Below are 15,386 nucleotides of genomic sequence, written 5' to 3' on the forward strand. Positions count from 1 at the left end.
AACAACATATCCAGTATGACAGATCAAATGCAAAAAAATGCTGATTTGAAATATAAATTATTACAAAACCAATTTCAATACAAATTTCAATTGTGAAAAGAATGAAAAAGAATCGATTTTTTTTTTTTTTTTATATTCATTACAGTTCAAAAGTCTTTAAAATAAATTAAGCAGACATTTATGCAGCAAAGATGCATGAAGTTGATCAAAAGTGAGTGTAAAGATGATTACAGAAGATTTCTGTGTAACAATGTGAAACTAGTGTGAACTTTCTCTTTAAACTTTCTATTCATTAAAGAATCCTGAAAAACTATATTAAGTATCACAACTGTTTTCTACATCGATAGAGTTGACTAGGGCTGCTTTGCCATCAAAGTAAAAATAATACATTTTTAAATATATTAAATTAGAAAACAGCAACTTTAAATTGTAATAATGTTTCCTAGTATTACTGTCTTTATTAATATTACTGTTGTACTGTATTTTTAAATCAAATAAATGCAGTCGTGTTAAGCATAAAACGCATTTAACACACTGACTCCAATTTAACTTTTATTAAAAGTATAATACATTTATAATAAAATAATTTTTACATTATTATTAGTATTAGTGCAATGTGCCATTTCTCTTCCATCTATTGAAATCAATTGTAAATCAGGTCTCGTGTGTACTTCTTGTGCCTGCAGAACACTATTTGTATGACACACAACACACTCTCAGCTGGACGCTGCCCATGTAGGCAGCAGGCAGTAGGCAGTGAGGCAGTTCATTAGGTTTTGGAACAGAGTTAGCATGTATTTCTGGTGTATTGGCATAAGCAGACTAAAAGTGTTCTTACCTGGGCACAAAGCGACCAAGGGAGGGGGCAGACATGCGTGCATTACGAGGAGCCCTATGTCTGCTTCCACTGTCCCTGTACACACACACACACACACACACAAATGGTCAGCAACAAGATCAAACATAACATGCTTAAAATCATTTGCCTTTTGTAATTTTGGAAAATAAAGTTGAAGTGTGAATTCTTAATAAATTAAACAACTAAAGTGTGTAAGCATTTTTGCTAATCACATTTTAGTTGAATGAGAACATTAGTTCGCTCACAAGGTAAGAGTGGGAATGACTGATAAAGAAAAGAAAATCTTTCTAAAACGTAAAAAACATAAATATTAATATGAAGGCTAACTGAAAGACTGATGGGTTTCATAAGTATTCTGATGAATATGGATATGTGGTCCCAGACGGCAGTGAACGCTGAACTCTCCAGCCAGCGGGTGGAATTATTCATCAGCTCAGAGGAGGGCCTCTAATCCGTGCCCAAAAAAAAAATAAAAAAGAGAGAGAGGGGGGGAGAAGAGCTGCGTGGTCTGGAGAGGACAGAAACAATGAAATTCAACTAGTGGAGGGGTTGGAGAGAGGGAAAGAGAGACATTTTTTTGGAGCATTAATGGTTCCATAAAAAGGAGCAATGTCTAGTTGACCGCTTGCAAAAACACATTTGCAAACAAATTAAAAGAGCGTTTGCATGTTAAAAATATGATTCTAGACTTCATAACAATTCCCAAAATAAGAGTACTGTTCAGGTTTTTAAAACGTCTGTTAATGAGATAACAAGGTAGGGTTTGTATAGAAACTGCTAAATCAAATTCCAGGACTTTCAAAAGGACTTTAAGCACTAATTGTTTGGTTTTCAAGGACTAAAATCAGAGAGCTTTCAAATTCTAATACATAAACAAATAAAACAAAATGGTACAAATAAAGAGTGCAGCACAAAGCATGCAATGGCTGTGGCAACCTGAAAGGAAACTATGGCAGAATATATGACCTGGAGAGTAAAAGCTTCATCATACATTTGGAAAGTTATGAGCTATATCATGCTCGTAGACACTAGTGGTGTGACAGTACACCTAGATCATGAGATGAGACAAAATCCAGATACTTGGTTCACTAGAACGAGACAATATTTTTATATATATCTCTATATATATATATATATATATATATATATATATATATATATTAGGGGTGTAACGATACGCGTATTCGTATTGAACCGTTCGGTACGACGCTTTCGGTTCGGTACGCGGTACGCATTATGTATACCGAACGGTTCGTTGGAGTAATTAATTATATTTGAAAAAAAAAAAAAAAGAGAGAGATAGAAATATAATGATATGCGTTCAACAAGGTAGCCCAATAACCCAAACAACGTAACAGGCAACGCCCCTGACACTCCCGAAGAAGAAAAAAACACCATCTTATATGTTTATGTTAGGCTACTCAGCAGGCGCTCGCTCACTCAGTACGCGCTGAAGGCTCGTTGCAAAATAGCCAATGCGTTTAACAGACTAGAAATGAGAAGATCCTCCAATAACCAACAGGTCTGGTGTTTGGGTGCACTTTGGATTCCCTTTAAGCTATAATGGTGATGGCAAGAGAGTGGTGGATAAAAAAACAACGGTATGTCGTTCTCCTCCTTTCCAAAGCGCTCGGGCAGAAGCGCTCATGAGGCGTCTGTCTTTGCTAAGCAACAATGACGTGCTCTCTCCATGAGACGCGGAAATTTCAGCGAAGGATAAATGGATTTGCAGCTCTAAAAATCGCTTGCAGTAGCTCTGCTACTAAATTTATTTCAAAATTGCAATCCATATACAACTACGATCAGCTGTTCCTTCATCTTTGCTGAGCTCTCAACGTTGTTACGGGAAAGGATGAAGCTGATTGGTTGGTTCTTGTCACATGACCCGCGGTGCGCTTGCGGCATTCTGAAAAGTTGAGATGTTTTTACATTTTGCTGTATCTAAAACGTATCGAACCGAACCGAACCGAACCGTGACATCAGTGTATCGTATCGAACCGAACCGTGAATTTTGTGAACCGTTACACCCCTAATATATATATATATATATATATATATAAATCTCACTGACCACAAACTTTTGGATGGTAGTGTAATTTGTTTGAATATGTGAAAGCCCCAGCAGGTGGGCTTCCCCAGCTTGACCAATGTTTGTTCCTCATCAACTTAAACATAGTGGACAGTTTTCCCTTGTCATCACTTTTGGCGCTATTCTTAGAAAAACTACTTTAATATAATACGCATTTTAAAAAGCACAGTACAATAGTTTGAATTCAACTCAAAACACAAAAGATGAGAGGAAAAATGTATAACTTCACAGTGGTCCAGCAGATGAGGAAAAAAGCAGCAAGCAGAAAGCCGTACATTACTACATCCCATCGGAATCAGTTATAGTGCATTTCAAGCCAAGGCTAAATCTAATGCCAAGCGTTATGAGAAGAGATGCCACGGGCAACTCTGTTCAAATTGCTGGCAAGCTCAGTAAGTCGGTTGAAAACAGAAATGATAACATTCTGGGATTCAGAGCCTGCCTCGTATGTTTGTTGGCCTGCCTAGCAACAAAACAGGGAAATATATCCAGAGAGATTTTTACAAGCGAATGAGAGCAGGTAAGAATGTAGAAACAATCGCTTGGCACAGGCTTTGTGTGTCTGTTATTGTTTACTTACTCGAACTCCTCAAAGTCAACTTCGTTGCTCTCCACACTGGGGCCAGGGCCAGGGGAGAGGCTGCTGGGATTGGAGGACAGGGGTCGGGGTCTGCTGGGGGGGCGCAGAGAGCGCTGGCGAACGCTGTCACGCCGAGACAGATACTGGATCATACGTTGTGCGTAAAATGCTGCAGGGGACAACCTACACACACACACACACGACACAGATAGAACACACAATGATGTTAGTCATTTTCTAGACCAAACAAGTCATCCTCCTGTTTCTATAATGATGTATTAATTAAATAAATACATGCAAACAGATGCATTCATTCACTATATGAGTGCCGATATTGGTTTACTGCCAATCCTGATAATGACACTTAAGCATCTTAAACTCATGAACTGTAACCAATCACAAACACTTTCAATGGCCAATAAGAGATGTTTAAGTTAATCCATAAAATATAGACAAACCAACCCAAATGACAAAGGTATAAGTGGTCTGATTCACAAATAAACGTGTTGCGTTTACCTTCTGGGGCCGGTCGCATTAACTGCTTAGACTAGTGCTAAAAAGTTAGTCATCTAATTGGTTTTCTTCAAGACTGGTACCATTCGCATAAACATTGCCACTATGTTAAGTGTGTCTTAAGAACTAGTTCGACCAATTATCACTAAGTCAAGGGGTAATCAGTCTCAGTTTTTGGATTCAAATTAGACCAGTCTACTTTTATGTAACTGACTTTAAATAGTTATGACCAGTCTTGAAGAAAAATCATCTAACGTTTTAAGACTAGTCTAAGCAGTTTTTTCAACTAGCCAGTTGTTTTTAAAGTCAAAAAAAAAAAAAAAAAAGTAGATTGGCTCAATTTTTATCAGAAAAGTAAGCCTGACTACCTCTTGGCTAACTGTTAGTTGGTCAAAATAGTTCTTCAAACACAGTCTTATAATAGTGGCTATGTTTATTCTGTTTACTGAATTAGTAACATTTTCATGTTAGTAGAGTAACCGTCTGACCTTTTTCACCCTGACAGGAATCTCCCCAGATCATCTTCTGTTTTTAAACATCTTTTATGATATGTACTTAATACTAACTTTCGTACCCACTCAATAAAAGCCGCATTTATTCTCATCTAATTCTGCTGCAGAGACATCAGGTAGCATTTTGACAGAAGGATTGCTGAATGAAGCCCTCAAAACTAAAATCCTCTGTGCAGTTTTTAGACAGGAAGAGCATCTGGAGTTTCATTCTGTCTTGGATTAGTGGAGCAAGGACATCTGCCACCAGCTTGGAACAGATGAGCTTAATACAAAGACAAACAGAGCTAACTCCAAATAAACCCCAGGCTGTGACAATGGTCACACATCCTCACCAGTCACAAAGAGAATTACTGTAATTATGAAGCCAACGAAACAGAATATTTTCCTCACAAAACACACACACAACTGCAGGGACACAAACTTGGCAGAACTTTTTAGAGCTCAAAGGAACTGAAATTATCAGCCAAATCAGTGACAGTCTGTACGTAAGAGCCTAAACACACAACACACACACACAGTTTATCAGAGTGTGTTTGAGAACGTGTTTTAGCCCAATATACAAAGAGAGAATGAGCGAGATCTGGGAAACAACTGTGTCATATTGCCAATTACTTGTGGCTCTGAAAGTGTTGGAGTCAGTCTATCCCTCTGCTCAGATGGCTTCTAACACCAGGTACTTTCTGCTCAGGAGGAAATGAGTCTGTTGTGGTAATTCACAGGTTAAGAGGTGTGTGTCAGCCTGTGTGTTTGTGCGAACCTGCTAGCGGGAGACCGTGCTAACAATCCGGCTTGATCCCAGACCACAGCTGGTTCCCCAGAGCTCAACAATTATTCACTAGCCATGAACTCGCTTTATTACGAGCCTCGCTCACAGAGTCAGAAGAGGCTGACAGGCTATGTGTGTGCCCGTTTGAATTAGGGGGACATTGGTGCTCTGGCAGGTCTGAAATGTCACTCCGCTGTCCGGCAGCATGACACACACTCTTCCTCATTACCTAGACCTCACCGGCCAAGTAGCATGACCATGAAATGCAGTTCACACAACATTCAAACACACAGAAACACACACAAAGAATCACCTGGCCGGATCGGGATAGATAGGGTGGTCTCGTGATCCAGAGACATCGTATCTGGAAAGAGACGTCATGGACGACTCCAGCAGCCTCCTACAAAACACAATTACATAGCATTGTATGTTTTTAAATGGTGAAGACTTTCACTTTCTGCTCATATAAAAAATCTCTGGACAGGACATCACAGAAAAAAAAAAAAGAGGAAGACCCATTTTTCTCTGATTTCCACTATACTGTTTCTACAGCAACACTCCCCACTATGGGCCATCACAATCATTAAAAATCTCATTAAATTGCACAAGGACATTAGTATTCTCATTACCGACTGTTATACGAAGGCTAAATGAATGTAATGTGTAAGTAATGATGTGCGCTCTGCCAGGCCTGGCTAGGAATTGGTTAATAACCCGTTAAATTGGGGCATTTGTTAAGTTTGAGTTTGTACAATTCCTCATACAATAAAGAGTTTGCTGAAGGCCATTAAAAGACGAAAGCGAGTCCCGCAGACGAAAACATGCTGCCTCGAACTGGCAGGGCACAAAGCTGGACAGACAGTTGTGAAGCGAGCAGGGCATTTTTATTCAGCACGAGTCAATGTGGTGTGTGTGTGTGTGTGTGGTGTGTGTGTACATGAATGCTGCTGGTGTGGGTGTGCTCAGCTCTTCATTAGAATGCCATCTTCTGCCCTTTGACTCACAGCAAAAACAGAACGGATCGATTCGGACTCCTTTTCACACATTTGCTTTGTTTGCTCCTTTTGACTCTTAAAGATCAAGATCTGCATTTTAACAGAGATGATGCAAACAATGCTCTTTAAAACCCCTCAAAATATTTACGAAACGTCCTGCTTTGTTAATGTTGGCCGTACGGTATTTTCAACTCGTTTTGTCTGCAATCCAATTTAGAAGCAGAACGTGTAACATCACTTGGTACTACAGTAGTAAGATCATTTCACGTTTCTACAGTACCTTTTAAATGTCAGCTATGTTATTTTGTATATATATATGCTACTGAGGCAATTTATATTAATTAAACAATTTCTATTTATTTTACAGTAAACAAGTTGCTCTCGTTTCAGGTGTGAACCATAGCAGGTAGTGGGAAGACTACATTCTGAAATGTTGCTCCTTGCTCAAAGCTGCGAGTCAGTAACACTGAACTGGAGCGTGACTCATGGGAGAACGTCAAATAACAGAGTATTAATTATTGTTGCACTTCTGCATAAGTAAAGTGTGATACTGTTTTTTTGTTGCACAGCACTGGCCTCAAAACACATCCAAATCACAGCACAGCCATGCACATGGGACAGCCTGTTTGGTGACATGAAAAGAGGAGGACTGTGTGTTAGAGTGCACTAGAATAAAAACCTACAGGCCAGTGATGGAGATCTGTGTGCAAAGTTACCGCCACATATGCACACTGTAATGAGCTACTGCCCCCCAATGGACTTTAGCTGGCATTGCAAGAACCCTTGAGTGGAGTATCTGCAAAAATTGTCCCATATTTTAGGGCAGATTTCTTACAAAAGTGCCAATGTGATGAACTTCAGCTTATAAAAGAGGGTTGGTTAACATAATTGCAGCACCCAAAAAAATCTGAGTTCTCTTTATGAGGCAAGTGACCTAGCGTTTGCATGACTACTAAGTTAAAGTCAGCCAAATGTGACAGTCCAGAGAAGCAGTTGAATACTAGGCTGTGAGTCAATGCTTAATTTAATTTAAATGACTCAAGTGGACACAGTGAAGCATCAGCAGTCTGACCCAGAGCTCACAGGGACATTACCAAATAAAATACAGGACTAGTTTCACAGGGCCTTCAACAACAGACCGTTTCCTGGCAATGCACAAACAAAATAAATCTACGTTTCTTAAGCACAGTCTTATGGTAGACTATCAACTTACTTTTCATACAGTTGTCATGATGAAAAAACTGCACTGAACTGACTTTTTTAAATTAATACTATTATTCAGCAACGGTGCATTTATAAAGTGATCAGTGATAGTCAAGACATGTAGCCTACATCACTAAGATTTCTATTTCTATAAGAATCCTGATTTTGTTTAAAAAAAAATTGTATTTTAATTTACATTGTATGTTTTTTATCAAATAAACGTATAAGAGCAAAAAAATAAATAAATCTTTAAATTAAAAAAAATCATATTGACCCAACATTTGAATGGTTGTGTATACATATACTATTCACTGAGAGCACTTTTAATCACTTTTCAATAGAAGATGCAGTTTTTCCAGATATTACGGTAATTTAAATTCAAGCACTGTCAGAATTTCTAGGAGCTTTTGTCCGTTACAGTTGAGATCACAAGGGCGAGAAATATAAACTCACAAATCTCAAATGACAGATTCTTTCTGTTTGTGATGCTATGAACAGCAGAAACACAACAAACGTGTTCCTTTCACTTACAGTTTCTGTCAGTATCTTGCAGATACTTTCTTTATTATAGGGGTCTTTTAGCAGTCCAGGGTGAAAATTTGACGTGTGTGTGAGAAGGCTCCTAAAGTATACTTTGCATTTCACTTTTGATATGCTTCGTGAACACAACAAACTCTGGTGAATTTACATAAATCCAGATACTGTATAAAAACAATGACATGCAGATACACTGGCCTGCTTCCATGCAATTGCTTTCTGGTGAGATTTATAATTATGTAACAAATTGCACAAAGACACTCTGTTTGTCACCTCACTCACTTCTTAATGTTTATTCATCTGTGCTGTGGGGAGTGACAGTGCTGATATGCTCATTAATAGCAGGTCCACACTCTGCTGAGAGGGCTAATAGAGTGCACACAGACGGGCACAAGGTCAGATCAAGCTGATTTCCATGTCAGACACTTTTCGTTGAAGCCCAAACAAGGTTCCTGATCATTTTACTCTAATGACTCTGTGTGGTGCATCACAGTGTGGACTGCTTTGAGCTCCTGTCACTTTATAACCCAGGCTTTGCAAAGAGGCTATTACTGAAGAATAAGAATGTTAAAAATTAAATTTGACATGACATCAAACTCACAGCTGGTGTGTTAGCACTAGAGCACCTCACGCAGTGTTGTTGCCCATTTCATATGCGAAACCATTTTCTGCTGCTGAGCATTGAGATACAGTTTGCACTGCCAACAGCATCTTTGCAAAGCCTGCATTACATTGTGACAGCAGCTATTACTCCAGTTCTGTGTCACATGACCCTTCAGAACCATTGTAATATGCAGATTTGGTGCTCAAGAAACCTTTCTTATTTATCAATGTTAAAAAAGAGAAGTGCTGCTTAATATTTTTGTTGAAACTGTGACACATTTTTCAGGATTCTGCGATTAAGAGAAAGTTCAAACAAACGTAAAATTGTCACTATTGAACAGTAGAGTATATGGCCAAAAGGTGTTTTGTTTTTTTACTACAGAGCCCATTAATTCTTTCAATTGAGCCCTGCTATTCTAATTCCTCTGATTTAACTCACTGTAACTCGTCGGGTAAAGTTTCTCTACATAAATTGACATAGATGTCATTAACATGTAGATAGTCATGAGCCAACATATAATATCGGTAAGTTGTGAAAATGAGTCAATAGTGCGGCTCAATTTTAATAACCTTTTTGGACTGGTGATGAAACTTGGGCATGTTTTCTACTACAATGAAACCTTTCAATATCAAACAAACAAGAAAGTTGAATTCCTCATGACATGACTGCTGCCTCACCTGCGCAAGTAATCGTCATCCGGCAAGTCTTCAGGCATTTCCTGGTTTAAGGCTTCTTGTGGTACATTTGTCGAGCGAGAGGTGGCGGACTGCCTGTAAACACGCTCCAGTTGTCCAGTTTCCTGGTTGTAGACCAGCCCGACGGCCTGCTCCTCGTGCTGACCAGTAACTGTGCTGCGGGAAAAGGGAACATGAGGCTCTTGGGCGTCTGGGCTGGGCTCCATGGGCCTGTGTTCAAGTAGGTCATGATCAGAATGAGAGACCGGGGCTACACTGTGCAAGGCAGGACTTGTAGGTTGCCAAGCTGCATTTCTCTCAGCAGATGTATGCTGACCTGTTCTCTCCCAGCGCCTGGTGCCCTGATTGTAGGTGAAAAGGTTGTGACAGACTCTACAGCGGTTCATGTGACTCTGAGAAGGGTTTTCGCCACCGTAGGGAGGCTGGTAATGAGATGGACCTGGTTGCTCTGGGTCCATATTGTTATTAAGTATTTCCTGAGTCTGCTGGTCCTGCCTGTTGCCCTCTTGAGGCCGCACAAGGTCCTGCATTCGATCATACTCCATGAAATAGCGGTTAAGGTTACACTGAAGAACACTGCGGATGGAAGAAGGGCTGCTGTGGCCCTCTTCCTCAGGTGGGCGATGCCTGCTAGAACTAGTTCCTGATGTGCTGCTGCTGCTGCTTCGAGGAAGGCCCCATCCATCACTAGCTGAGGTGTAAACAGGTGACTGGCTAGGAGTCCCTTGCTGTCGCAGGACAGAAAGCAGGCTGACGGAGGAAGCGCTGGTTCTGGGTGGAGTCACAGTACTACCTCGTCCATTTAGCACACAGCCTACCCAGTCTGCCCCAGGGAGACGGCCCCCATCTTCCCTGCTTGGTGGATGCTGCCGGAAAGGTGGGATGGGTGTCATTCCAGGCACTCCCCTCCTCCCAGAGCTAGAAGAAATGTTCCGCAAGTTGTTCCTGCCTCCATACACGCAGTTAAATGCTGAGGGCCGATTTGAAGCATAAGGCTCAGTGGGAGGCCGTGGTATCCGGGGTTCGGTGCGTGCAGAAGAAAAGGTGGATGCGTGTGACTGTCCCTCCAGGGATGAGGAGTCTGAAGAGTCCTCGTCCGGTGGAGACGGAACCCGTGTTGATGAGCAACGGCTACAGAAACACACTACTCCGAGTGGCTGAACACAACCATGGTACGGCAGCCGGGATCGATCCCTCAAAACAGCGTAAGGCCCAGGCGAATCAGACGCCTCATCACTGGAAGAAGCGAGAGTGCCTCCAGCCTGAGGGCCGGAGTTGCGAGAAGTGAGGATATGCAAAAAATTGTGCAAGATGGGTGTGCGTCTCACGGGCTGGGACTGCAGGAAAGAGCGCTGACGGAGATGAGGCATCTCCACACTGTCCATTGGGATCTCAGGATCGTCATCATTCTGCAACGCACAAATGCAAGCATATGCACAAATTTTAAAGAACACAAACGTAATGTCTTGTGCCTAAACAACTACTATTCGAGCAAAAAGATTCACCTGTTGGTTTGAAGGGTTTACAATGGCAGTTAGAAGATAGTGACCCAACGGATCAAATCTCACCAACCTGCAAAAAATACAAAAAAGCCACAAATAGTTGACCCAAAGATTAAAAATCACTTATTTGCTCACCCGCATGTTGCTTCCAACCCAAACGACTTCATTTTTGTCACATAAATGAGGATATTTTTAATGAAACCCAATTTCTTTCCCTTCATTTAAAATCCATTCTACAAAAACTGACTACTCAGCCATGTAGTGTATGAATTTAATAAGGTTATTTTGTCATAAATAATCGGAATCTGATAGCAACGTAATAGCATACGTGATAGCAACCCCTTTCGCAACGTAATTAAAGCTGCGACAGTTGAGTGCATGAAGTTTTTAACATGCCACACTTCACTCTTCATGTTTTTAAGTGCATTATCCGGGTTTAAGTGCATTTAAAGTTTTTTGTTTTTCAGTGTGAACACACTTCTCATACTACAAAACATCACAGAATAGTGCTTAAGTATGCGATTTGGGATGCACCACAAGTCTTCTGAAGAGACAATATAATTTTATATGATTAACATATTTTCTTAATATATAAACATTAATTATTATTTGTTATAAATATATAACAGAAATACATGCAACAAAGTGCATCAAACATGTTAAAATGATTCTCAAATGTGCTTATCTGACATGCAAGAACAAACTGTTTTTTGCTTGTTAAGCTAGAATCCCTTTTTCATATTAGATAAGCTCTATGTGTGTGCATTAATCAATGTCTATATGTGAATAAAAGCCTAAATTAAATCTGTTCATCTTATAAAGCAATAATGTATCTTCAGAAGATGGAATAAACTGCTTAATTGAGATTTCTTTTACAAACTTTATAATGTATCAAAGAGTTAGTGTTTTTTTAACTAGTGTTTTATTGTTCTTATGTATGTTTTTTGAATGACAAATGGGCTGGGTGAGCTTTTGATGACATCATTTTCATTTTTGTGCGAACTATCCCTTTAAATGAATCAAATGTATGTGCATCGAACCTGACTCTCTCTGTCTCACTAGCAGTCTTCAACACAGCAAAGGGCTCCTTCCGACTCCAGTCCCACAGATGTAGCTCATTGTTAGTGGCAATGAGCAGCAGCTGAGCAGTAGGATGGAAAGCAAGGGATGCAATTGCTGAGTTACTCTCTGTGAGCCAGCTCTCACTGCCTCCCTGAAACAAAACCACACAATACTTGAAATTTTGAGCAAAATGAAGTTGTGGTGACAAATCTACAGTAGACTAAAAACATAATAAAGCAAGGAGCAGAACGATTACAAGTTGACAAAACAATCATTGAATATGCGTATGGTCAAGACTTACATGCAGGTCCCAGATTCGGACCTCTCCATCCAGGCAGCCAGAAGCAATAAGGCCAGGGATGCTAGGGTGAAAGGTCAGGCACCAGGGTGTCCGGCGGTGACCCACTAGAGAGTGAACACACTTTCCTGTCTTAACCTCTGTGATGTAGATGTTGTGGTTCACATGGGTCGAGGCCATTAAAGACCTGTGATGAGACAAAAACTCTCTGAAAAGCTTGTTGATGATAGGACCTGACTAGAAAAGCCTGAGACCAGCCTGTCAGTTTATTTAGCAGGTCTGGACTGAAGACTATGAAAAAGAAGTCAGAGTTGTCTTACCTATCTGGACTGAAGGCCAGAAGAAAGGTTGAGCGAGGGCTGTCTGGAAACTCCACTTTCTGTGACAAAGAAAATCAACAGAGCAGTGATTTTATCTCAGTCACATCCAAACCACAGTATTAAATCATTTTAATTTTATGAGAATAGTGAAGTCCACACTACAACTATAGCGATAATGACACTTATGAATGATATTTGCTGGAAATCACTTTGAGAATGAAAGTTTTTCAGCTGATGAACATTATAAACTTTGACAGCCCATCAGAATTCACCAAGCTTTAAATAGCTTACACATTTAAAGCAGAAGCCTGCAGCACAAGCTTAAAATAAATATTGTTCTTGGTGTGAATCAATGGCCCATTACGGGTGCTGAGTAGTATGTACATTTTTTTTTGTAAATTTTTGAAAATTATTAGAGAGGAAGAATCGTATGGCTATAAAGCTATTTATTTATTAGTTCTTTAGAATTTTTGCATTCATTCAGAACGTAATATAGTAAATCCTAAAGATCAACAGTTGGCGAAACAAATAAAGAATTGTCTACATAATATTGAAAATAGTTACTTTGTAATTGTGATAGTGATACTAGAGTAAGATCAGCAGGCAGCTTCTTGCTTCTGACATTACACATTGAACGGAGCAGGTATTTCCCCATTCAAGAGGCTACAAGTCCTGCAGTCCTGTGTTCCTGTAGCTCAAGTGGTAGAGCACTGCATTAGCAAGTGCAAAGTTTTGGGTTCGAATCCCGGGGAACACATGTTAGGAAAAATTGTTAGCCTGAATGAAATGTAAGTCGCTTTGGATAAAAGCATCTGCTAAATGCATAAATGTAATTAATTTATTTTTTTATTTAAGTCAACAAATGACAGAAACCAGTGCGTCAGTCACCTGGCTTTGCCATTTCATGCGCTGTGTCTTCTCCTCCACAAGCTGCAGGAGGATCCTGTGTGAGGCAAGGCCTCGTGCTCCTCGCTCTCGACTTGACAGGATACATACTGAGTTCTTCTGTCCCACCTTCATCTCCACAAACTCTTCCTCGCTCCAACCCTCTTACACCAGACCCAGAGCCGTCCACCGGCTCACACACAACTAGACCACCACTGCTACTGCCACGCCATCATTCTGGGCGAGAGACAAAGAGATCAACAAACTGTCATTAAACTAAAAAAATTAATACAAAAAAATCCCATTTCTTGGTAAGATGTTATTTAAATTCAGTATCAAATCTTCCAGCATTGTATTCTCACCACAGTTTGTCTCCAAATATGATCTCTGCACAATCAGCACAGGTGTCAAGGGAGATTACAAGGTGTAAAAGAACTGTTTAGACACACTGAATCAACAGTACAGAGTAAAACCATGGTGTACCCTGGGGGTGTCACATGAATCGGCAGGACATAGAAGAGCCTTGTGAAAACTATCAAATAAAACTATCACACATGCAATGGCAGAATGACTCCTTTTAATATCTTTCACAGATGAATAGAAGCTTTATTGTAGGGGTTAGTTAACTAAAACAACACCAACAAAAATAAATAAATGAAATGTAATAAAATATATATTTTAGTTTAACTTGATGTACTAAAATAAGGAAAACTTAAATAAACATTAATAAAAAAGCTACCAAGGTATGTTACTAAAATCAAACTAGTGGGAAATCAGGTAACATGTAAGACAAGATATATTTCAGCAAACAACAGAGCATAAAACATAACAAATCGATTATATATATAAATAGTCTTTATAAATAATTGAATAGTAGCAAACGCAGTTTTACGCACTTGCCTGTATTAAATGGATAAATGTACTAATAAAATTATATAATTGTTATTAAGATTCAGGACTACAAGCTTAAGCTAACAGGGTGAAAACACTTGGATCAGCTTTACGTGACACACCTTGAGCTATCCTCCATCTGACAGGCTACTTACATGTTTGACTTCAGCTGTTATCTTCTGCTGTTAAAGCGAGATATAAAACTGCTATAAACACTTAGTAAAGTAACTTCATGGACACAGAATAAAGGAACCACTGAAAATGATATAAAATGTACCATGTTTGTTTTTGAATGAGGAAATTATGCTAACAGCTTTCAAATTTAGCAGTTAGCACCTACAGTTTACGGGTGATGTGTTAACTCCCTCAGTAGCGTGGTGTTTAAATTATGAGTGTTTTTTTTTTGTTTGTTTGTTTACAAATTATTTAAGACAACTACTCGGGGTCTTAGATTTGGCCTACCTTTTTCTCATATTTTTGTCCGAATATTCTTCTTGAAAATCGTTGACGTCAAGTGAAACATGTACTTAAGCAGCAGGAACGTTGATTAAAATATTCAGTTCAAATGTTATCTTCGACTTTATATAAATATTGTGAGATATATTTGTGTTATTTCCCGATAAGAAGGTCGAGCATACTTTAGATTTGTTGCTGTGTACAACGACTCCTGCCATAAGCGCCCAGACACCGCCAGTAGAGCACAGATCTTACATTACAGTAATCAATCACCGAAATCATCGTTCACATGCGAGCCTCAGCTGAGCTGGTAAATCTATAATAATTAAACCCTGTGCATACATAACACCTTGCGATTTACTTTTTATATAAATTGTGGAGATTAATATGGTGTTTTAAAATGTCTGTATGAAAATACAAAAGAAAATACATACAAATATTTAAAACTAAAATAGCAAATTAAGTGTGAAAACTATCATTTCTCATTACAAGATATACCTAAAGGCTCGGATATAAGGTTAAACATTAACTCATAACTATAGCATGAAAAATAACAACAAAGTGGATTTACATTTCGACCGACCAATCAGTTTATGCGTTTTTACGTCTCAGTTTGCGT

At 39.3% G+C, this 15,386-nt stretch overlaps 1 protein-coding gene across 3 annotated transcripts in view; it reads right to left on the reverse strand.

Moving 5' to 3' along the window:
- Positions 1 to 15,062, reverse strand: part of ambra1a (autophagy/beclin-1 regulator 1a) — a 70,387-nt gene extending 55,325 nt beyond the window's left edge. The window contains exons 1-10 of one of the 3 annotated variants that reach the window (XM_052560742.1): positions 14,774 to 15,062; positions 13,424 to 13,657; positions 12,536 to 12,594; positions 12,219 to 12,402; positions 11,896 to 12,068; positions 10,859 to 10,925; positions 9,336 to 10,762; positions 5,633 to 5,719; positions 3,529 to 3,711; positions 839 to 913 (exon numbers count right to left, since the gene is read on the reverse strand). In XM_052560742.1, coding sequence (XP_052416702.1) covers positions 839 to 913; positions 3,529 to 3,711; positions 5,633 to 5,719; positions 9,336 to 10,762; positions 10,859 to 10,925; positions 11,896 to 12,068; positions 12,219 to 12,402; positions 12,536 to 12,594; positions 13,424 to 13,555 — 2,387 coding nt within the window. In that variant the 5' untranslated portion in view covers positions 13,556 to 13,657; positions 14,774 to 15,062. Of the gene's footprint in view, positions 1 to 838; positions 914 to 3,528; positions 3,712 to 5,632; positions 5,720 to 9,335; positions 10,763 to 10,858; positions 10,926 to 11,895; positions 12,069 to 12,218; positions 12,403 to 12,535; positions 12,595 to 13,423; positions 13,658 to 13,782; positions 13,985 to 14,773 lie in introns of those variants that run through there. The other 2 variants (XM_052560744.1, XM_052560743.1) reach the window with 2 other exon arrangements.
- Between the last annotated feature and the right edge of the window lie 324 nt (positions 15,063 to 15,386).

This window comes from Carassius gibelio, chromosome B7 (assembly GCF_023724105.1).
Source record: "Carassius gibelio isolate Cgi1373 ecotype wild population from Czech Republic chromosome B7, carGib1.2-hapl.c, whole genome shotgun sequence".
In the NCBI taxonomy this organism is placed as follows: Eukaryota; Metazoa; Chordata; class Actinopteri; order Cypriniformes; family Cyprinidae; genus Carassius; species Carassius gibelio.